A 23,968-nucleotide genomic window follows, 5' to 3' on the forward strand; every position below is an offset into this window, starting at 1 on the left:
GAACACAAACCCCTCCTTCCTACACCAGTCTCTAAGCTACACATTTACCTCCCTAATCTCCCTCTGCCTCCCTGGGCTAGCGCGTGGTACTGGTAATATTTCTGAGAATATTACCCTAGATGTCTTTGCCTTAAGTTTCTGGCCTAATTCCCTATAGTCTTTCTTAAGGACTTCCCACCTACCACTAACTTGTCGTTGGTGCTGACGTGCACCAAGACCACCGGGTCTTTTCCAGCACCTCCCAACAATCTATCTACCTGGTCCGCGATGTACCATACCTCGAGCACCCGGGAGACAACAGACTGTACGGCGATCACGATCCCGGTAGCAGATTGCCCTGTCTGTCCTCCTGATAATAGAATCCCCTACCACCACAATCTGACTAGGTACCTCACTATCTTTTTTCCCATCTGTACTGGAGGGACCGCTCCTCTGGTTGCTAGAGGAACAGTCTCCTCTGGCTCCGTCATTTCCTCACTGCCATCCTCAGAGTCTTCGTCCAGTCTGGCAAATTTGTTGGGGCTTGGCAGATTGGAGATGTCCTGTCTCCCCCTCTTCTTCTTCCTTCTAACCGAGACCCAGCTGTCTACCTGATCATCCTCATCTGCCAATGTCCCCCCCTGCAACTCCTCCACCATTCTGACTAAACTTTGCTTGAGATTGTGAATATCTCTCAGTCGCGTAACGTCCGCTCTAGATCAGCTACCTGGGCTTCCAGGGCAGCCATTCGCTCACATCTCGCACAGATGTACCCACACTCGGAATGTTGTTCCAGGTGCGCATATATCATGCATAATACGCACTGAGTGAGATTCTCAATCGCGGCCCCACCCATTTTTAATAAGTGAAAACTCCCTGATACCTTCAGAAAATCAAAAAAGAAAAGGACAATATACTGTATAAAGGACAGTAAATAAATAAAGGACAAATTCAGTACAACAAAATACAGAAAAGGACAAAGGGAGAACAATCAATTATACAATAAAGAAGAAAAAGCTAATACTCATCTGCTCCCTGCACCTCCGTCCCTCTTGCTAATAACAATACCTACCGGTAAATCCTTTTCTCTTAGTCCGTAGAGGATGCTGGGGTCATATCAAGAACCATGGGGTATAGACGGGATCTGCAGGAGACATGGGCACTTTAAGACTTTGAATGGGTGCGAACTGGCTCCTCCCTCTATGCCCCTTCTCCAGACTCCAGTTATAGGAACTGTACCTAGGGAGACGGACATTTCGAGGAAAGGATTTATTGTTAAACCACGGTGAGTATCTTACCAGCTCACACCTCAAGCATGCCGCATAACGTGGCATTCCACAGAATACAAGCCAACGGCATGAACAATTGCAGCATCTGGCTGACAAGAAACGTAACACAACATGTGTGCAACCACAAATAATCACTGCAGATATAGTACGCACTGGGACGGGCGCCCAGTATCCTCTACGGACTAAGAGAAAAGGATTTACCGGTAGGTATTAAAAATAAGATTTTACTTACCGATAAATCTATTTCTCGTAGTCCGTAGTGGATGCTGGGACTCCGTAAGGACCATGGGGAATAGCGGCTCCGCAGGAGACAGGGCACAAAATAAAAGCTTGAGATATCAGGTGGTGTGCACTGGCTCCTCCCCCTATGACCCTCCTCCAAGCCAGTTAGGATACTGTGCCCGGACGAGCGTACATAATAAGGAAGGATATTGAATCCCGGGTAAGACTCATACCAGCCACACCAATCACACCGTACAACTCGTGATCTGAACCCAGTTAACAGTATGATAAATTTAAAGGAGCCTCTGAAAGGATGGCTCAACAATAATAACCCGAATTTTTTGTAACAATAACTATATACAAGTATTGCAGACAATCCGCACTAGGGATGGGCGCCCAGCATCCACTACGGACTACGAGAAATAGATTTATCGGTAAGTAAAATCTTATTTTCTCTAACGTCCTAAGTGGATGCTGGGACTCCGTAAGGACCATGGGGATTATACCAAAGCTCCCAAACGGGCGGGAGAGTGCGGATGACTCTGCAGCACCGAATGAGAGAACTCCAGGTCCTCCTCAGCCAGGGTATCAAATTTGTAGAATTTAGCAAACGTGTTTGCCCCTGACCAAGTAGCTGCTCGGCAAAGTTGTAAAGCCGAGACCCCTCGGGCAGCCGCCCAAGATGAGCCCACTTTCCTTGTGGAATGGGCTTTTACTGATTTTGGCTGTGGCAATCCTGCCACGGAATGTGCAAGCTGAATTGTACTACAAATCCAACGAGCAATCGTCTGCTTTGAAGCAGGAGCACCCAGCTTGTTGGGTGCATACAGGATAAACAGCGAGTCAGTTTTCCTGACTCCAGCCGTCCTGGAAACATATATTTTCAAGGCCCTGACAACGTCCAGCAACTTAGAGTCCTCTAAGTCCCTAGTAGCCGCAGGTACCACAATAGGTTGGTTCATGTGAAATGCAGAAACCACCTTAGGTAGAAATTGAGGACGAGTCCTCAATTCCGCCCTGCCAGAATGAAAATTTAGGTAAGGGCTTTTACATGATAAAGCCGCCAATTCTGACACACGCCTAGCTGAAGCCAAGGCCAACAGCATCGACACCTTCCACGTGAGATATTTTAAATCTACCATAGACAATGGTTCAAACCAGTGTGATTTTAGAAATCTCAACACAACATTGAGATCCCAAGGTGCCACTGGAGGCACAAAAGGAGGCTGTATGTGCAGCAACCCTTTCACAAATGTCTGAACTTCAGGTACTGAAGCCAGTTCTTTCTGGAAGAATATCGACAGGGCCGAAATTTGAACCTTAATGGACCCTAATTTTAGGCCCATAGACAGTCCTGTTTGCAGGAAATGCAAGAAACGACCCAGTTGAAATTCCTGTGTAGGGGCCTTCTTGGCCTCACACCACGCAACATATTTACGCCAAATGCGGTGATAATGTTTTGCGGTTACTTCCTTTCTGGCTTTTACCAGAGTAGGGATGACTTCTTCTGGAATGCCCTTGTCCTTCAGGATCCGGCGTTCAACCGCCATGCCGTCAAACGCAGCCGCGGTAAGTCTTGGAACAGACAAGGCCCCTGCAGTAGCAGGTCCTGTCTTAGAGGTAGAGGCCACGGTTCGTCCGTGAGCATCTCTTGAAGTTCCGGGTACCAAGACCTTCTTGGCCAATCCGGAACCACGAGTATAGTTCTTACTCCTCTCCTTCTTATGATTCTCAATACTTTCGGTATGAGGGGCAGAGGAGGGAATACATACACTGACTGGTACACCCACGGCGTTACCAGAGCGTCCACTGCTATTGCCTGAGGGTCCCTTGACCTGGCGCAATATCTGTCCAGTTTTTTGTTTAGACGTGACGCCATCATGTCCACCTTTGGTCTTTCCCAACAGTTTACAATTTGGTGGAAGACTTCTGGGTGAAGTCCCCACTCTCCCGGGTGAAGGTCGTGTCTGCTGAGGAAGTCTGCTTCCCAGTTGTCCACTCCCGGAATGAACACTGCTGACAGTGCTATCACATGATTTTCCGCCCAGCGAAGAATCCTTGCAGTTTCTGCCATTGCCCTCCTGCTTCTCGTGCCGCCCTGTCTGTTTATGTGGGCGACTGACGTGATGTTGTCCGACTGGATCAACACCGCCTGACCCTGAAGCAGAGGTTTTGCTTGAATTAAGGCATTGTAAATGGCCCTTAGTTCTAGAATGTTTATATGAAGAGATGTTTCCATGCTTGACCACAAGCCCTGGAAATTCCTTCCCTGTGTGACTGCTCCCCAGCCTCTCAGGCTGGCATCCGTGGTTACCAGGATCCAATCCTGAATGCCAAATCTGCGGCCCTCTAGTAGATGAGCCCTCTGAAGCCACCACAGGAGAGACACCCTTGTCCTTGGCGACAGGGTTATCCGTTGATGCATCTGAAGATGCGATCCGGACCATTTTCCCAGTAGATCCCACTGAAAAGTTCTTGCATGGAATCTTCCGAATGGAATCGCTTAGTAAGAAGCCACCATTTTTCCCAGGACCCTTGTGCACTGATGCACTGAGACCTGTCCTGGTTTTAGGAGGTTCCTGACTAGCTCGGATAACTCCCTGGCCTTCTCCTCCGGGAGAAACACCTTCTTCTGGACTGTGTCCAGAATCATTCCTAAGAACAGTAGACGTGTCGTTGGAATCAGCTGCGATTTTGGAATATTTAGAATCCATCCGTGCTGACTTAGCACTACCTGAGATAGTGCCACTCCGACTTCTAACTGTTCCTTGGTTCTTGCCCTTATCAGGAGATCGTCCAAGTAAGGGATAATTAAGATGCCTTTTCTTCGTAGAAGAATCATCATTTCGGCCATTACCTTGGTAAAGACCCGAGGCGCCGTGGACAATCCAAACGGCAGCGTCTGAAACTGATAATGACAGTTTTGTACTACAAACCTGAGGTACCCTTGGTGAGAAGGATATATTGGGACGTGGAGATAAGCATCCTTGATGTCCAGCGACACCATATAGTCCCCCTCTTCCAGGTTCGCTATCACCGCTCTGAGTGACTCCATCTTGAATTTGAACCTTTTTATGTAAGTGTTCAAAGATTTTAGATTTAATATTGGTCTCACCGAGCCGTCCGGCTTCGGTACCACAAATAGTGTGGAATAATACCCCTTCCCCTGTTGTAAGAGGGGTACCTTGATTATCACCTGCTGGGAGTACAGCTTGTGAATGGCTTCCAGAACTGCCTCCCTGTCGGAGGGAGACTTTGGTAAAGCAGACTTCAGGAACCGATGAGGAGGAAACGCCTCGAATTCCAGTTTGTACCCCTGTGATACTACCTGTAGAATCCAGGGATCCACTTGCGAGTGAGCCCACTGCGCGTTGAAATACTTGAGATGGGCCCCCACCGTGTCTGAGTCTGCTTGTAAAGCCCCAGCGTCACGCTGAAGACTTGGCAGAAGCAGGGGAGGGCTTCTGCTCCTGGGAAGCGGCTGCATGGTGCTGCCTTTTTCCTCTTCCTCTGCCCTTGGGCAGAAAAGAGTGACCTTTTGCTCGCTTGTACTTATGGGAACGAAAGGACTGAGTTTGAAAAGACTGTGTCTTTTTCTGTTGATGTGAAGTAACCTGGGGTAAAAAGGTGGATTTTCCAGCCGTTGCCGTGGCCACCAGGTCTGTTAGACCAGCCCCAAATAACTCCTCCCCCTTATACGGCAATACTTCCATGTGCCGTTTGGAATCTGCGTCCCCTGACCACTGTCTGGTCCATAATGCTCTTCTGGCAGAGATGGACATTGCGCTTACTCTTGATGCCAGGGTATAAATATCCCTCTGCGCATCACGCATATATAGCAATGCATCCTTTAAATGTTCTATAGTTAACAGAATATTGTCCCTATCCAGGGTATCAATATTCTCAGTCAGGGAATCCGCCCATGCGCCTCCAGCACTGCACATCCAGGCTGATGCGATTGCTGGTCGCAGTATAACACCAGTATGTGTGTATATACTTTTCAGGATATTTTCCAGCCTCCTATCAGCTGGTTCTTTGAGGGTGGCCGTATCAGGGGACGGTAACGCTACTTGTTTAGATAAACGTGTGAGCGCCTTATCTACCCTAGGGGGTGTTTCCCACCGTGCCCTAACCTCTGGCGGGAAAGGGTATAGTGCTAATAACTTATTAGAAATTAGCTGTTTTTTATCGGGGGAAACCCTCTTTCATTGCCGTGATCATGTAACGTGTGGCCCTACTGGACATTACGTTTGTCTCGTCACCGTCGACACTAGATTCAGTATCTGTATCTGGATCCGTGTCGACCCACTGAGGTAGCGGCCGTTTTAGGGCCCCTGAGGGTGTCTGAGACGCCTGAACAGGCACTAATTGATTTGCCGGCTTTCTCATGTCGTCAACAGTTTTTTGTAAATTGCTGACATTATCACTTAATTGCTTAAACACAATCATCCAGTCAGGTGTCGACTCCCTAGGGGGTGACATCACTAACACAGGCAACTGCTCCGCCTCCACCTCATTTTCCTCCTCATACATGTCGACACACGCGTACCGACACACAGCACACACACCGGGAATGCTCTGATAGAGGACAGGACCCCACTTAGCCCTTTGGAGAGACAGAGGGAGAGTCTGCCAGCACACACCCAGCGCTATATATATACAGGGATAACCTTATATAAGTGTTAATCCCTTATAGCTGCTGTTAATCTAGTTATTTGCTGCCAAAATGCCCCCCCTTCTCTTTTTTACCCTGAATCAGATGCAGTACTGCAGGGGAGAATCAGGGAGCCGTCCTTCCAGCGGAGCTGTGAGGGAATAATGGCGCCAGTGTGCTGAGGAGATAGGCCCCACCCTTCACGACGTCCTTAACTCCCGCTTTTTTGTGTAAAATGGCAGGGGAAAAAATACATCCATATAGCCCTGGAGCTATATGTGATGTATTCCTTTTGCCAGCTAAGGTATATGTGTGTTATATTGCGTCTCAGGGCGCTCCCCCCCAGCGCCCTGCACCCTCAGTGACCGGAGTGTGAAGTGTGCTGAGAGCAATGGCGCACAGCTGCGGTGCTGTGCGCTACCTTAGTCTTGAAGACAGGATGTCTTCTGCCGCCGCTTTCACTGGACCTTCGTCTCTTCTGGCTCTGTAAGGGGGACGGCGGCGCGGCTCCGGTGACCCATCCAGGCTGAACCTGTGATCGTCCCTCTGGAGCTAACGTCCAGTAGCCTAAGAAGCCCAATCCACTCTGCACTCAGGTGAGTTCGCTTCTTCTCCCCTTAGTCCCACGATGCAGTGAGCCTGTTGCCAGCAGGACTCACTGAAAATAAAAAAACCTAACTAAACTTTTATTCTAAGCAGCTCTGGAGAGCTACCTAGTTTGCACCCTTCTCGGCCGGGCACAAAAATCTAACTGGCTTGGAGGAGGGTCATAGGGGGAGGAGCCAGTGCACACCACCTGATATCTCAAGCTTTTATTTTGTGCCCTGTCTCCTGCGGAGCCGCTATTCCCCATGGTCCTTACGGAGTCCCAGCATCCACTTAGGACGTTAGAGAAATACTATTTTCTCATACGTCCTAGAGGATGCTGGGGTCACATTAAGAACCATGGGGTTATACCAAAGCTCTAGAATGGGCGGGAGAGTGCGGACGACTCTGCAATACAGAATGACCAAACGTGAGGTCAACCTTGGCCAAGATATTAAACTGTATTACTTAGCCAAATTGTTTGCTAAAAAGCTGCTCGGCAAAGTTGCAATGCCGAGCCTCCCCGGTCAACCACCCCGGATGTGCCCACCTTTCTAGTAGAATGGGCCTTCACCTATTTCTGTAACTGCAATCCTGCCGTGAGATGAGTATGCTGAATCGTACCACAGATCCATCGCGCAACGGTCTGCTTGGTAGCAGAACACCCAATCTTGTTGGGAGCAAACAGGACAAACAGAGCCTGTGTTCCTAAACGGAGCCGTCCTGGCGACATATATATACAAAACTCTGACCACATGCAGAGACTTCGACTCAGCGAAGGCGTCGGTAGTCACAGGCACCACAATAGGTTGGTACATGTGGAAAGAAGAAACCACCTTCGGTAGAAATTGTTGACGAGTTTCCAACTCTGATCTATCTTCATGGAAGATCAAATAAGGTCTCTTGTGAGACCAGGCCGCTAACTCAGACACTTGCCTTGCGTATGCCAAGGCCAACCTGACAACCACTTTCCAAGTGAGGAAATTCACTCCTCCTTACTTAAAGGTTCAAACCAATGTGACTGAAGGAACTGCAACACCCCATTAATATCCCATGGTGCCACTGGGGCACAAATGGAGGTTGGATGTGCAACACACCCTTCACGAAAGTCTGAATTTCTGGAAGGGAGGCCAATTGTTTCTGAAAGAAAACCGACAAGGCCGAAATCTGAACCTTAATTGAGCCCAATTTTAGGCCCGCATCCACAACTGATTGTAGAAAATGGAGAAAACGTCCTAGCTGAAAACTCAGCAGTAGGAGTCTTCTTGTATTCACACCAAGAAACTTATTTTCTCCAATTACGGTAGTAATGTTTAGACATTACCCCTTTTCTAGCCCGAATAAGTGTGGAGAACTAATTCCGTGGAATACCATTACGGACTAGGATTTGGCGGTCAACCGCCATGTCGTCAAGCGTAGCCGCGGTAAGTCCTAATACACGCACGGCCCCTGCCGTAACAGGTCCTCGCACAAAGGAAAAAGCCAGGTATCTCCTATGAGTAATTCCTGAGATCTGGATACCAAGCTCTCCTTGGCCAGACTGGGACCATGAGGCTCGCTCGAATTTCCTTTTTATGATCCCAGAACTTTTGGAATGAGAGAAAACGTAGGGAATACATATACCGACTGAAAACACCACGGTGTCACAAGTGCATTCACTGTTCCTATTTGAGGGTCCCTTGACCTGGTACTCTGAAGCTTCTTGTTGAGACGAGATGCCATCATTCCTACTTGAGGAAATCCCAACGACATGTCACCTCTTCGAAGACTACTTGGAGGAGGTCTCCCCTCTCCTGGATGGAGATCGTGTCTTCTGAGGAAGTCTGCTTCCCAGTTGTCCACTCTTGGAACGAACATCGCCGACAGAGCGGAGGGTTATATATAGCAAGTATATATACAGGCGCTGTGATGAGTATGCTTCTCCTAGCAGCTGATTAATTAGGGGTAGTCAAACCCTTTGATAACAAGGAAGGAAAAAAGGGGGGGGGTATACAGCGCTAATTGACACAATATATTCCAAAAAAATATATATATTATTTAATGGTTTAAAAATTTAAAATGCAAAAATTATACAATTTAATAAATAAATATTCTGAAATATGTCTCAATATTGACTTCAGGTGGACTTGAATTTCTATTATTGCTGATACCAAAAATATATAACACTCATCAGGATAATATCAACCAATATATAAACAGTCATAAATAGGGACCATAAATGGAGTTATTCATCCAATTGGATGTGATTACCGAGTCTGTGTTCCGTTTAAAGAGGGCTCCCTTGGAATACAAGTCCGTATGGCAACGGCAACTGATGAGTGTTATATATTTTTGGTATCAGCAATAATAGAAAACCATTAAATAATATATATATTTTTTTGGAATATATTGTGTCAATTAGCGCTGTATACCCCCCCTTTTTTCCATCGCCGACAGAGCGCTTGTATGTTTTTCCGCCCAGCGGAAAATCCTTGTGGTTTCTGCCATTGCTGTTCTGCTTTTCATTTGTAGAAAACCGTTATAAACGGCCCTTAACTCTAGACCGTTTAAGTGGTGACAAGTTTCCTAACTTGACCATCTTCCTTGGAAGTTTTCCCCCTGTGTGACTGCCCCCCCCCCCCCCCCCCCCGCCTTGGAGGCTTGCATCCGTGGTCGCTAGGACCCTGTCCTGGATCTCAAACCTGTGCCCCTCTAGGAGGTGGGAGCTGCGCAGCCACCATAGGAGTGAGATTCTGGTCTTGGAAGACAGGATTATCCTCCTGTGTATGTGTAGGTGGGAACTGGACCACTTGTCCAACAGGTCCCACTGGAACACCCTGGCATGGAACCTGCCAAACTAAGTGGCCTCGTAGGCCGCAACCATCTTTTCCAGCAACCGAATGTATTGATGAATTGACACTCTTGCTGGTCTCAGAATTTGTTTGACCAGACTCTGGATCTCCAGAGCCTTTTCCCCTGGAAGAAAAAACTCTCTGTAGCTCTGTGTCTAGTAATATTCCCAAAACCGACCACCACGCCGTTGGGACCAACAGTGATTCCGGCAAGTTCAGGAGCCAACCATGTTGTTGAAGAACTGTCAGGGAGAGTGCAATGATTTGCACCAACTGGTTCCTTGACCTCGCCGTTATCAGGGGACTGTCCCAGTATGGGATAATTGTGACTCCTTGCTAGCGACGGAGAACCATCATTACCACCATAACCCTGGTGAAAAACCTTGGAGCCGTGGACAGACCAAACGGCAACGTCTGAAATTGGTAATGACAACCCTGAATTAATTAGGCCCCCGTTATGTCTACTGAGACCATGAAAAAAACTTATTTTTTCCAGATTGGAAATCACTGCCCTGAGAGATTCCATCTTGGATTTGAACTTCTTTAAGTAGAAATTGAGGCTTTCAGATTTAGGATTGGTCTGACCGAGCCGTCTGGCTTCGGGACCACGAAGAGGCTTGAATAAAAGCCTTCTCCCTGTTGTGACAGGGGAAACCAGGCCAATGACCTGATCCTGATAACACCTTTTGACGTGGCCCCACCAGTGTGGGCTCCCGCAAGAGAGTCCCAGCGTCATGCGGTGGATGTGGCATAGAACAGAGGATGATCTCTTCTCCTGTGATCTTGAAGCGGTTACAGACCTCTTCCCATTTCTCCTTCCTCTACCTGCAAAGAAAGGGGAATCTGCATCTATTGGGCCGAAATGACTGCATCCGACAATGATGTGTCATCATCCGTAGTGAGGGAACATAGGGCAAGAAGGCGGACTTACCAGCGGCAGCTGTCAAGATCATATTAACTAGGCCGTCCCAAACCAGGCTTCACCTTCATAGGGAAGAGACTCCCCTTCTTCTCGAAGTCAGCATCAGCATTGCATTGGTGAATCCACAACGCCCTCCTAGCCGAGACCGCCATGGAACTGGCCCGTGAACTCAAAAGTCCTATATCCCTTGCAGTCGCACGAAAGTTTGCTGCAGTGTTCTTGATATGACCCAACATAAGGAGTATCCCACCTCTCCCCAGGATAACTACATCGGATGACAAGGTACCCGACCATATTTGAATACTACTACTCCTCCATGCGCATGTCATGGCAGGTCTAACTAACGTAGTCGTGGACCCATAACTAGAATATAACGTAGCTTCCTGCACACGATCCGCTGGATTTGTGACAGGGCCCCATGCAGAACAGGGGGCGATTCCCACTTTATTCTGTCCGCGGCGGGAAAAGAATAAACTATCAGAATCCTCATGAGGATTTGAAACCACCTTGTCAGGGCTGACCCAGGCTTTCTCACACAGAGCTCTCAGCACATGAGAAGGAGGAACGATACCTCAGCTTTCATTATAACTTTATATATATATATATATATATATATATACACACACACATACACAATTATATATATATATATATATATATATATATACATATCCACACATATACCCTTATGTCAGGAACAGCGAGAGTCCTCAGTGACGTCTTTACTGTGTACTACTCATGTACTGAATGCTCTTCTTTTTTTCTTTTTTTTTTTGCGGATCTAATCAGGAAAAATTATGGTCGACATAGGAAACAGTATCCGTGTTGATATAAGGGAGTAGTAACTGGGCAAAAGAACATTTTTGCGACCCCGAGGGGTCTGAGGGAAATATAGCTATGAACATGACATCCTCCATAGATATTTCTACGTCTGTGTTTGGGACACAGAGTTATGCAACCCGTCTGTGTCCCTAATATCGTTTTCTCTTGGGAAAAACATTCAGCCACCGACGTGTCGACACACATGTACCAAGTAGCATCAGGAGCCGGCGGTGCCGACAGGGTCACTCCCACAGCCGTTTGTGGGAAGAGCACTCAGCCTCAGACATGCTGACACACGTGTACCAAACACCCACCGACACACCGGGCATATAGGGGACAGACCCACAGAAAAGTCTGTCAGAAAGATACAGAGGAAGATTGCCAGCCCACAACCCAGCGCCTAATCACCGGTTCTGAAACACTAAGGAATGCCCCAGACCTGCAGCACTTTTATATTAAATATATATATATATATATTTCACCAATATTTCTGTGCCCCCCCCCCACCCCCCGTTTTGCACCCTGATATTTATTCAGAAGTGTGAGGAAGGGCCAGCGTGTCTACACAGAAAATGACGCTGAGCTGTGTGAGCTGAGAGGACTAAGCCCCGCCCCCTCCATGGCGCGCTTCAGTCCCGCTTTTTTCAATGAAATCTTTATACTGGCGCGGGTTAGGACAGTGCCTAGGCACCTATATCCCCTCTTGCCAGTCTTATTTGTGAGGTTTATATGCTGCCCAGGGCGCGCCCCCCCCCCCTGCACCCTGTAGTGCCTCTGAGTGTGGGAGCATGGCGCGCAGCGCGGCCGCTGTGCAGTACCTCATAAGCCGTCACTGAAGTCTTCTTTTCTTCTTCTACTCACCTGTCTTCTGACTTCTGGCTCTACAAAGGGGGTGACGGCCGGCACTGGGAATGAGCCCCTAGGCGTACCTAGTGATCAAACCCTCAGGAGCTAATGGTGTCCTGTAGCCAAAGAAGCAGAGCCTTGAAACTCACAGAAGTAGGTCTGACTTCTCTCCCCTAAATCCCACGAAGCAGGGAGTCAAATAAAAAATCTAACTTAAGTCTTTTCAGAGAAACTCAGTAGAGCTCCTCAGAGTGCATCCAGTCTGCCTGGGCACATATTCTAAACTGGAGTCTGGAGGAGGGGCATAGAGGGAGGAGCCAGTTCACACCCATTCAAAGTCTTAAAGTGCCCATATCTCCTGCGGATCCCATCTATACCCCATGGTTCTTGATGTGACCCCAGCATCCTCTAGGACGTATGAGAAACACTGTTGCTGTTACCTAATATTATTATTTATTTATTTATTATTATTATTATTATTAACAGTTTCTTATATAGCGCAGCATGTTCTGTTGCGCTTTACAATTAGAACAACAGTAATAGAACAAAACTGGGCAAAAACAGACAGGCACAGAGGTTGGAAGGCCCTGCTCGCAAGCTTACAACCTAAAACAATAGTAGCTACATGAAATTGCCTTAATAGTAAAACAAACCATTTTCTGACTCTCATATTTTAGACCTAATAGTAATACATGGCCTGTTTTCTGTTGACCAACCTAGCTTAGGCTATGAAACTATCCATAGTCTTAACCTTGATTTGATCTTGCCTCCTCAATCTGTATAAATATAAAACTATAGCATACTGTAATCTATATCATTGTAAACATACATAACTATGCTTGCACAGCGCTCCCAAAACATACTGTAATACACTCAATTTCTGTTATACTGTACACTTTCATGTTTTCCTCATGTAACCACTACAGGTCCCAACAGCACAGGGGCCCCCCGTTTTAGAGGTAAAAATTTGCAGCATTGCACAAATTTGATACTTTAAGAATGATTATATTTTGGCAGTTGTGTGATTCGAAACAAAATGAGGAGAAAATGACTGTAAATGTAATACAGTGTAATGTACCAGACTACTACTAATGCCATTGATACATAATGCTTATCTTTCCTCAAAAGGTAAGCACCTAATAAATAAATAACCGTGTACAGTTGTGTCCTTATGTACCTAGCCTCAATATGCCAGGTGGCGGGAGTGAGCAATGCCTAGTGATGTAATATTTTTTTGCTCGAATGTGCGTCTTAAGCGCAATGCAATGTGAGAAAATCATTCACGAAACTGCACGGATTAATCTGATATGAGACACTTGTATATCTGTGTGTGATTGACTTGAATCTGTAGAAGTACAACAAAACTTGGCCTGAAAAAAAAAAAGCCTTCGTAGAAACATAGAAGTGCCACATATCAAATGAATTAGTGTAGTTTAGTGAAGTGGTTTTATAACATAGCATTGTGAATAAGATACACATTCGAAAAAGTCACAAAAAAGACAACTGACATAAGCCAAATTGCACAGGGCCTGTCACACTGAGAAGAGATGTTTGATGTGACTACAGCAACAGTGTATGAAAACATAACTGTAGCTTTAATAGGCATATAAACTCCTTCTCGTCAGAGCTCATCTTCCGTTACGCAATTTGGGCTACCACCCAGTGGTTACTTGACCGCTCAAATTTATCCTCAAAATTATGACTGGAAGCCCCAAACCTGTATCTTGCCTGGGACTACATAAGGTCTTTTTTGGGCTCTGTTTCCCCTGGTATGCATTTTTCTAACTACCAAATAAAGAACAACTCTAAATCTGCAGGATGCCAATGTGTCTTGGTTTTGCCACACTTCAACTTATATTACTTAATACCCGAAATAGACAAAAACAAAAACCGTCATTCACAGACATAAGGCGGTATCCTGTTAGCCCTGATGCGATTTTGGCCAATAAAAACTACGGGATACCACTATTATGGACCTATGGTCATTGTCGCAGTATCCAATTAGAGGCCATTTTGATCAGTCTAAATTGGACCCGCACAAAAACACCTGGGAGAGGGGAAAGGTCCCCGATTCCATGTGTTATCGTGGCTCTGGTGGTCCCTTATCGTGGATTATGCATAATCCCCAATAAGTGTCGGCATCGGGTAAAAAGGATGCCAGTATCAGGGCTAAAAGGATCATCTCCGGCGAACCTATTAGCAGCAGTAGTACCACTACTAATAGGAGTTAATAGGAGTACAGTATATTCACTTAACTGAATCATTGTACTGGGACAATGAAAGTTGACCTGTAAGATGCAAATACTGTAATAGAGGCATCTATTTCATGCAGCTTATCAGTTTGCTATGTAACAGTGACTAATGTTCATCTAATATCCAAGAGGTTTGACTTATTCCGTTGTGGGACTGGTTCTCACACGTTAGTTAATAATACAAAATGGCTGCCTCCATTGTGTGTACAAAAGGTGACAGATGTAGAAATATGTTTGCTATTTCACTATCTTCTCCGGAGTAGCAGCCTCATCATTAAACAGATGGTGACTACAAAAGTTGAATGCTGCAGTATAAGAGGCTTTTAGTGTAAGGACCTCCACTGCACTGCATTTAAAAGGTGTCCCAGTTTTCCCTTTGATAAAATGAGACGCATTTTACCTTCGGCTTCATCCTTGAGATTAACTTCTTTTTTCTGCCTTATAAGTTTCCATCGTGGCACAACAGGAGGTTTCGGCGGAGCAATTAAGGGACATGATCTAGTCCTAGACACAAGAACTGGATGGTTGTAAATGTGAGATAGTCCATATTGTCTCAGCTTTTCTGATGAATCAGCCTATGAATAAGAATATATCAAGTCATTTGATTAGTTTTAAGCAATAGAATTCAAACTATATGCTAATGCTGTAAAAATTGTTACAATTAAAGCTTAAACCTTAAAAATCTAATTAACAATTACGTGCAGTACCTCCCAAAATGTAATATTGCTTTTACAGTGCAACGCCACTGCCAACTTCTTCCCTTCTACTAAAAACACCATCAACACGTGCCTCTGGGGTGATCTTCATGGTTAATGGGGACATGCCTTTTTAACGAGTCAATAAAAATGTGCAAACAGTTGGGAATGTTCAGCTGAAATTAGGCAAGTTGAGAAGCATGGATTTATGTCGATTGTGGCCATGGCTGGACTAGCCATCTGACACATGCCAGAAGGGCCGATGGACCGGTAGGCCGAACCGGTCACTCAGAGAGCTGGGAAGGCCATGCAAATGGGTGCATGCCGCGAGTCCACGCTCCTGGACTTGCGGTGTGCCCCCAGCAACAGTCGCCATGGTAATGGGGGCGTGCCATGTGTCCACGCCCCCATGATGCGTGGCACGCCCCCTGTGACATATGCGCGCCACCCGTGTCCCCCTTAGAAGCGGGCGCGTTCACGAATGCCAGGGCCAAATTAAGGCCCCAGTCCATCGCTGATTGTGACTATCTGTAAAGAAAGTGTGTCCACACAAAACAATTATTAAGCTGTCTATAGTCTGAGAACCTCAGGATTTAGTGCAGAATATCTTTATTGGTTTACAGCAATAACGTAAAGCAAAACAAAATATAGAGATATACTGTACATATCACAAGTACTACAAACCATTAAGGATTAAAAGGAACAACATGGCACAGTAACAATGACAAACAAAATAATCACAATAGAAAATGAAAACAAAACAGTGTCAGTAAATCATCATAATGCTTAGTAGGTAAAAATAAGAATTTACTCACCGGTAATTCTATTTCTCGTAGTCCGTAGTGGATGCTGGGAACTCCGAAAGGACCATGGGGAATAGCGGGCTCCGAAGGAGGCTGGGCACTCTAGAAAGATTTAGGACTACCTGGTGTGCACTGGCTCCTCCCACTATGACCCTCCTCCAAGCCTCAGTTAGGACACTGTGCCCGGACGAGCGTACACAATAAGGAAGGATTTTGAACCCCGGGTAAGACTCATACCAGCCACACCAATCACACCGTACAACTCGTGATATGAATCCCAGTTAACAGTATGAAACAACTGAGCCTCTCAACAGATGGCTCAACAATAACCCGATTTAGTTTTTAACAATAACTATGTACAAGTATTGCAGATAAACCGCACTTGGGATGGGCGCCCAGCATCCACTACGGACTACGAGAAATAGAATTACCGGTGAGTAAATTCTTATTTTCTCTGACGTCCTAGTGGATGCTGGGAACTCCGAAAGGACCATGGGGATTATACCAAAGCTCCCAAACGGGCGGGAGAGTGCGGATGACTCTGCAGCACCGAATGAGAGAACTCCAGGTCCTCCTCAGCCAGGGTATCAAATTTGTAGAATTTTGCAAACGTGTTTGTTTGCCCCTGACCAAGTAGCTGCTCGGCAAAGTTGTAAAGCCGAGACCCCTCGGGCAGCCGCCCAAGATGAGCCCACCTTCCTAGTGGAATGGGCATTTACAGATTTTGGCTGTGGCAGGCCTGCCACAGAATGAGCAAGCTGAATTGTACTACAAATCCAGCGAGCAATAGTCTGCTTAGAAGCAGGAGCACCCAGCTTGTTGGGTGCATACAGGATAAACAGCGAGTCAGATTTTCTGACTCTAGCCGTCCTGGAAACATATATTTTCAGGGCCCTGACAACGTCTAGCAACTTGGAGTCCTCCAAGTCCCTAGTAGCCGCAGGCACCACAATAGGCTGGTTCAGGTGAAACGCTGACACCACCTTTGGGAGAAATTTGGGACGAGTCCTCAATTCTGCCCTATCCATATGGAAAATCAGATAAGGGCTTTTACATGATAAAGCCGCCAATTCTGACACACGCCTGGCTGAAGCCAAAGCCAATAACATGACCACTTTCCACGTGAGATATTTCAGATCCACGGTTTTTAGTGGCTCAAACCAATGTGATTTTAAGAAACTCAACATCACGTTGAGATCCCAAGGTGCCACAGGAGGCACAAATGGGGGCTGAATATGCAGCACTCCTTTCACAAATGTCTGAACTTCAGGTACTGAAGCTAGTTCTTTTTGAAAGAAAATCGACAGAGCCGAGATCTGTACTTTAATGGAGCCTAGTTTTAGGCCCATATTAACTCCTGCTTGCAGGAAATGCAGAAATCGACCCAGTTGAAATTCCTCTGTTGGGGCCTTTTCGGCCTCACACCATGCAACATACTTCCGCCATATGCGGTGATAATGATTTGCTGTAACCTCTTTCCTAGCTTTAATAAGCGTCCGGAATGCCCTTTTCCTTCAGGATCCGGCGTTCAACCGCCATGCCGTCAAACGCAGCCGCGGTAAGTCTTGGAACAGACAGGGCCCCTGCTGTAGCAGGTCTTGTCTGAGCGGCAGAGACCACGGGTCCTCTGAGATCATCTCTTGAAGTTCCGGGTACCACGCTCTTCTTGGCCAATCCGGAACCACGAGAATTGTGTTTACACCTCGCTTTCTTATTATTCTCAATACCTTTGGTATGAGAGGTAGAGGAGGGAACACATAAACTGACTGGTACACCCACGGTGTCACTAGAGCGTCCACAGCTATCGCCTGAGGGTCTCTTGACCTGGCGCAATACCGCTCTAGTTTTTTGTTTAGGCGGGACGCCATCATGTCCACCTGTGGACGACCCCACTGATTTACAATCATTTGGAAGACTTCTGGATGAAGTCCCCACTCTCCCGGGTGGAGGTCGTGCCTGCTGAGAAAGTCTGCTTCCCAGTTGTCCACTCCCGGGATGAACACTGCTGACAGTGCTAGTACATGATTTTCCGCCCATCGGAGAATCCTTGTGGCTTCTGCCATTGCCATCCTGCTTCTTGTGCCGCCCTGTCGATTCACATGGGCGACTGCCGTGATGTTGTCTGACTGGATCAGCACCGGCTGGTGTAGGAGCAGGGATTTTGCTTGACTTAGGGCATTGTAAATGGCCCTTAGTTCCAGAATATTTATGTGAAGGGAAGTCTCCTGACTTGACCATAGTCCTTGGAAGTTTCTTCCCTTTGTGACTGCCCCCCAGCCTCGTAGGCTGGTATCCGTGGTCACCAGGACCCAGTCCTGTATGCCGAATCTGCGGCCCTCCAAAAGATGAGCACTCTGCAGCCACCACAGAAGAGACACCCTGGTTCTTGGGGACAGGGTTATCAAGCGATGCATCTGAAGATGCGATCCGGACCACTTGTCCAACAGGTCCCACTGAAAAATCCTGGCATGGAACCTGCCGAATGGAATTGCTTCGTAAGAAGCTACCATCTTTCCCAGGACCCGCGTGCAGTGATGCACCGATACCTGTTTTGGTTTTAGGAGGTCTCTGACTAGAGAAGACAACTCCCTGGCTTTCTCCTCCGGGAGAAACACTTTTTTCTGGACTGTGTCCAGAATCATTCCCAGGAACATTAGACGTGTCGTCGGGACCAGCTGTGACTTTGGGATATTCAGAATCCAGCCGTGCTGGCGCAGCACTTCCTTAGATAGTGCTACTCCCACTAACAACTGTTCCTTGGATCGTGCCTTTATTAGGAGATCGTCCAAGTATGGGATAATTAAAACTCCCTTTTTTCGAAGGAGTATCATCATTTCCGCCATAACCTTGGTAAATACCCTCGGTGCCGTGGAGAGTCCAAACGGCAGCGTCTGGAATTGGTAATGGCAATCCTGTACCACAAATCTGAGGTACTCCTGGTGAGGATGGTAAATGGGGACATGCAGGTAAGCATCCTTGATGTCCAGGGATACCATGTAATCCCCCTCCTCCAGGCTTGCAATAACCGCCCTGAGCGATTCCATCTTGAACTTGAATTTTTTTATGTATGTGTTCAAGGATTTCAAATTTAAAATGGGTCTCACCGAACCGTCCGGTTTCGGCACCACAAATAGTGTGGAATAGTAACCCCGGCCTTGTTGAAGTAGGGGTACCTTGATTATCACCTGCTGGGAATACAGCTTGTGAATCGCTGCTAGCACCGCCTCCCTGTCTGAGGGAGCAATCGGCAAGGCAGATTTTAGGAACCGGTGGGGTGGAGCCGCCTCGAATTCCAGCTTGTACCCCTGAGATACTATTTGAAGGATCCAGGGATCCACCTGTGAGCGAGCCCACTGATCGCTGAAATTCATGAGGCGGGCCCCCACCGTACCTGGCTCCGCCTGTGGAGCCCCACCGTCATGCGGCGGACTTGGAAGAGGAAGCGGGGGAGGACTTTTGCTCCTGGGAACCTGATGTTTGTTGCAGCCTTTTTCCCCTACCTCTGCCTCTAGAGAGAAAAGACCCTCCTTTTCCCCGCTTGTTTTTCTGGGTCCGAAAGGACTGAACCTGATAAAATGGCGCCTTCTTAGGCTGTGAGGGGACATGGGGTAAAAATGCTGACTTCCCAGACGTTGCTGTGGAAACTAGGTCGGAGAGACCATCCCCAAATAATTCCTCCCCCTTATAAGGCAAAACTTCCATGTGCCTTTTGGAATCTGCATCTCCAGTCCACTGGCGAGTCCATAAGCATCTCCTAGCAAAGATGGACAATGCACTTATTTTAGATGCCAGCCGGCAGACTTCCCTCTGTGCATCTCTCATATATAAGACTGAGTCTTTGATATGGTCAATTGTTAGCAGAATCGTGTCTCTGTCTAGTGTGTCAATATTTTCTGACAGTTTATCCGACCACGCAGCGGCAGCACTGCACATCCATGCTGACGCAATAGCTGGTCTAAGTATAATGCCTGAGTGTGTATATACAGACTTCAGGATCGCCTCCTGCTTTCTATCAGCAGGTTCCTTAAGGGCGGCCGTATCCTGAGACGGTAGTGCCACCTTTTTAGACAAATGTGTGAGCGCTTTATCCACCCTAGGAGGTGTTTCCCAACGTAACCTATCCTCTGGCGGGAAAGGGAACGCCATAAGTACCTTCTTAGGAATTACCAATTTCTTATCAGGGGAAGCCCACGCTTCTTCACACACTTCATTTAATTCATCTGACGGGGGAAAAACTACAGGTAGTTTTTTCTCCCCAAACATAATACCCTTTTTTGTGGTACCTGGATGTAAATCAGAAATATTTAACACCTCTTTCATTGCCTCAATCATGCAGTGAATGGCCTTAATGGGCATTAAATTTGACTCATCGTCGTCGACACTGGTGTCAGTATCCGTGTCGACATCTACTTGTGCCATCTGAGATAGCGGGCGTTTCAGAGCCCCTGATGACTTTTGAGACACCTGGACAGGCACGAGCTGAGAACTCGGCTGTCCCGCAGTCGGCATGTCGTCAAATTTCTTATGTAATGAGTCTATACGTGCACTCATTTCTTTCCATAAGCACATCCACTCAGGTGTCTGCCCCCCAGGGGGTGACATCCCTTCTAAAGGCATCTGCTCCGCCTCCACCTCATTATCCTCATCAAACATGTCGACACAGCCGTACCGACACACTCCACACACACAGGGAATGCTCTATATAGAGGACAGGACCCACAAAAGCCCTTTGGGGGGACAGAGTGAGAGTATGCCAGCACACACCAGAGCGCTATATAAGGCAGGGACTAACTGAGTTATGTCCCTTATAGCTGCTTTTTAATATAAACTATATACTGCGCCAAATTAAATGCCCCCCCTCTCTCTTTTTTACCCTTTTCTGTAGAGTAGTCTGCAGGGGAGAGCCAGGGAGCTTCCTTCCAGCGGAACTGTGAGGGAAAAATGGCGCCCAGTGTGCTGAGGGAGATAGCTCCGCCCCTTTTCTGCGGCCTATTCTCCCGCTTTTTTATGGAATCTGGCAGGGGTATTTACCTCATATATAGCCCCTGGGGCTATATATTGAGGTATTTTTGCCAGCCAAGGTGTTTTTATTGCTGCCTCAGGGCGCCCCCCCCCCAGCGCCCTGCACCCTCAGTGACCGGAGTGTGAAGTGTGAGAGGAGCAATGGCGCACAGCTGCAGTGCTGTGCGCTACCTTGGTGAAGACTAATGTCTTCATGCCGCCGATTTTCCAGACCATCTTCTTGCTTCTGGCTCTGTAAGGGGGACGGCGGCGCGGCTCCGGGACCGAACATCAAGGCTGGGCCTGCGGTCGATCCCTCTGGAGCTAATGGTGTCCAGTAGCCTAAGAAGCCCAATCCGGCTGCAAGCAGGCGAGTTCGCTTCTTCTCCCCTTAGTCCCTCGCTGCAGTGAGCCTGTTGCCAGCAGGTCTCACTGAAAATAATAAACCTAAGACTATCTTTCTTCTAAGAGCTCAGGAGAGCCCCTAGTGTGCATCCAACCTCGGCCGGGCACAAAATCTAACTGAGGCTTGGAGGAGGGTCATAGTGGGAGGAGCCAGTGCACACCAGGTAGTCCTAAATCTTTCTAGAGTGCCCAGCCTCCTTCGGAGCCCGCTATTCCCCATGGTCCTTTCGGAGTTCCCAGCATCCACTAGGACGTCAGAGAAAACACATTAGGATAGAGGAGGGAAAGAGAGTATAGACAGGAATGCAAAGAAAGAAGAAAGGGGAAAAGATCAGCTCTGGGTTGTACAGAAACAAGAGAAGAGCAAGCTCTGCAAAATCAATTCCAAAGGCCGGCCAGAGTTAAGGCAGAAGCAACATCAGAAGCACAGGGCCAATGTCCCAGAAGATCCGGTTAGACCATAGAGGGGCTTAAGAGGGAATACATACGGATGGCTGGCGGTTGGGATGCCAGCGGTCAGAAGGCCGACAGCGGTATCCCAATGCTCAGAATCCCGACAGGGAGGGAGTATAATTACCCTCTCCATGTACCACCTAACCCTCCCTATTCGTTGCCTTACCCTAACCCTGCCCCCCCCCCCACGTCCACCCCGCAGCCTATCCCTAACCCTCCCCCCTAGTGCTTAAACCTAACCCTCCTTCCCTGCAGCCTAACACAAATCCTAACGCTCTAAGCCTAACCTTAAACTCCTTGTTAGTGCTTAACCCTAACCCTCCCTCTCCACAGTCTAACCCTAACCTAGCCCCTAGTGCCCAAGCTTAAACCCTCCACGGCCTAACCTTAACAGGCCCCAGCATACTTACGATTGGGATTCCGACTGTTGGGATTCCATTATTGGCATTTTGGGTGATATCGGGATTCTGGCACCGGTCATCTGGCCACCGGTCTGGATTCCGGTGCTGGCATTTCAACTGTCGGCATCCCGACAGCTGGTATGCTAAACGGATCCCCTTAAGAGGAGGTAGGTACAATGATATCTCTATAGGCAGATGAATTCTTAAAGTCCATACATTGGAACCATGTATAGCATCCATTTCCATATAGAAATCAATTTTACTGAACCAATCATAACCGTTGGAGGGGAAGAGGAGCGCCACCGTACAGGGATAAATGACTTGGCAGCATTAGATGGCACATGATGGATTTTTTATATTTCGAGATAGGAGTGGAGGACAGGTGAAATAACCAGTGGACATGATGCAACCAGTTCCCTTATAATAATAGCAGACAGCTGAAGCACTTTAGTAAAAAATGGTTGAAGGCTAGGACATTGCCACCATATGTGAAAAGGGGTGTCGGAAGCATTCAAGCAGTGCCAGCATGTATTGGGCACGCCAATCCCCATCTTAGAGAGAGTATCCAGACACCTGTACCAACAGCAAGATAACTTGTACTGGGTCTCCCCAACACCGGCACTACAAGAGCAAACGTGGGCCAATCTAAATATTTTTAACCAGTTAGTTTCCCCCACTTCCTCACCCATCTCCAGGTCCCACGTTTTAGTAAAATGTGGGAGAAGGACACTTATGTACTCTGAGAGGAGGTTATATACAGGGAAATGGTTTGAAAGGGGGCAGAGGAGAGGGCACACAGGACCTCAAAAGGCGTTAGAGCCGCATGAAGGGAGCCAGAGCATAAAAGATATTGGAGGAAATGTGAACCTGGAAATAATGCCAATGTTCTCCCTGTGGTAAATTCCATTTATCCTGCAAATCAGCAAAGGGCACTATTGTTCCCCACTCTTCAGCTGTCCGACTTAGCAGAGGCCCACACTGAACTGGTTTCTTAGAGGTAGCTGGGGGTTCTTCGTCATCATCAATTTGAAAGAATTAGCCTGATAGCGTATAAGAGGTCAGGAACATCCACTTGAGTCAGGGATTCCCCATCAGAAGAATCTGCATCAGTGTCTGAGGGGTCGGTATATGCGCCATCGTCATCAGATGAAGTATCAGTAACATGCGTGGATTGTGAGGATGTAATGGCCTGCTTAGATGACACCTTTGTCTTAGACGGGCGAGACCAAAGACTGATTTAATTGCTGTAACTGAGAGGACAGAGTATCTGCCCATGGCGGATTAACAGCAGGGACAGTATGTGGCTGTAATGGCACAGGAGGTCCCACAGAGGGCGCAAGTCTAGTTAACAGCGTAGTCAGTAAATTAGAAAATGTAGCCCATGGCGGGTCATTCATGAGAATTGCAGGATGCAAGGTCAGCCACAGAATCCCCACCCTGCTGAGCTGACATTATACGAACGCTTTACCGTGTGAAAAGCACAATAAAAGCAGACAAAATACCTGACAAAAATCCCCCTGAGTAGTGTGACTACAGGCAGAGCACACACAGAGGATTTAAGAGGCAAATGGTGACTGTAAAACACAGAAAAATACCAATATAGTATATCCTGTGAGACCCTATATAATATGAAAACCCTGACGCACTTAGCCCCCTTCAGGGTACAGAATATAGGGATAGCAATATATGTGAGATACACGGAATGGAAATCACACAGCAGCTAATGGCACACACACAGTCACATGTACAATGCAGAAATTCACAATCACAAACAACAATAAAACTGCACTGGACTAGCAATACTAAGT

At 47.3% G+C, this 23,968-nt stretch overlaps 1 protein-coding gene across 2 annotated transcripts in view; it reads right to left on the reverse strand.

The window, feature by feature from the left end:
- The window catches only part of ADGB (androglobin), a 943,967-nt gene that overhangs the window by 360,727 nt on the left and 559,272 nt on the right, over nt 1-23,968 (reverse strand). For both annotated transcript variants that reach the window (XM_063917880.1, XM_063917881.1), the window contains one exon: nt 14,803-14,977. In XM_063917880.1, the coding sequence (XP_063773950.1) occupies nt 14,803-14,977 (175 nt within the window). The remainder of the gene's footprint in view (nt 1-14,802; nt 14,978-23,968) is intronic.

Source organism: Pseudophryne corroboree, chromosome 4 (assembly GCF_028390025.1).
Source record: "Pseudophryne corroboree isolate aPseCor3 chromosome 4, aPseCor3.hap2, whole genome shotgun sequence".
Lineage (NCBI taxonomy): Eukaryota > Metazoa > Chordata > Amphibia > Anura > Myobatrachidae > Pseudophryne > Pseudophryne corroboree.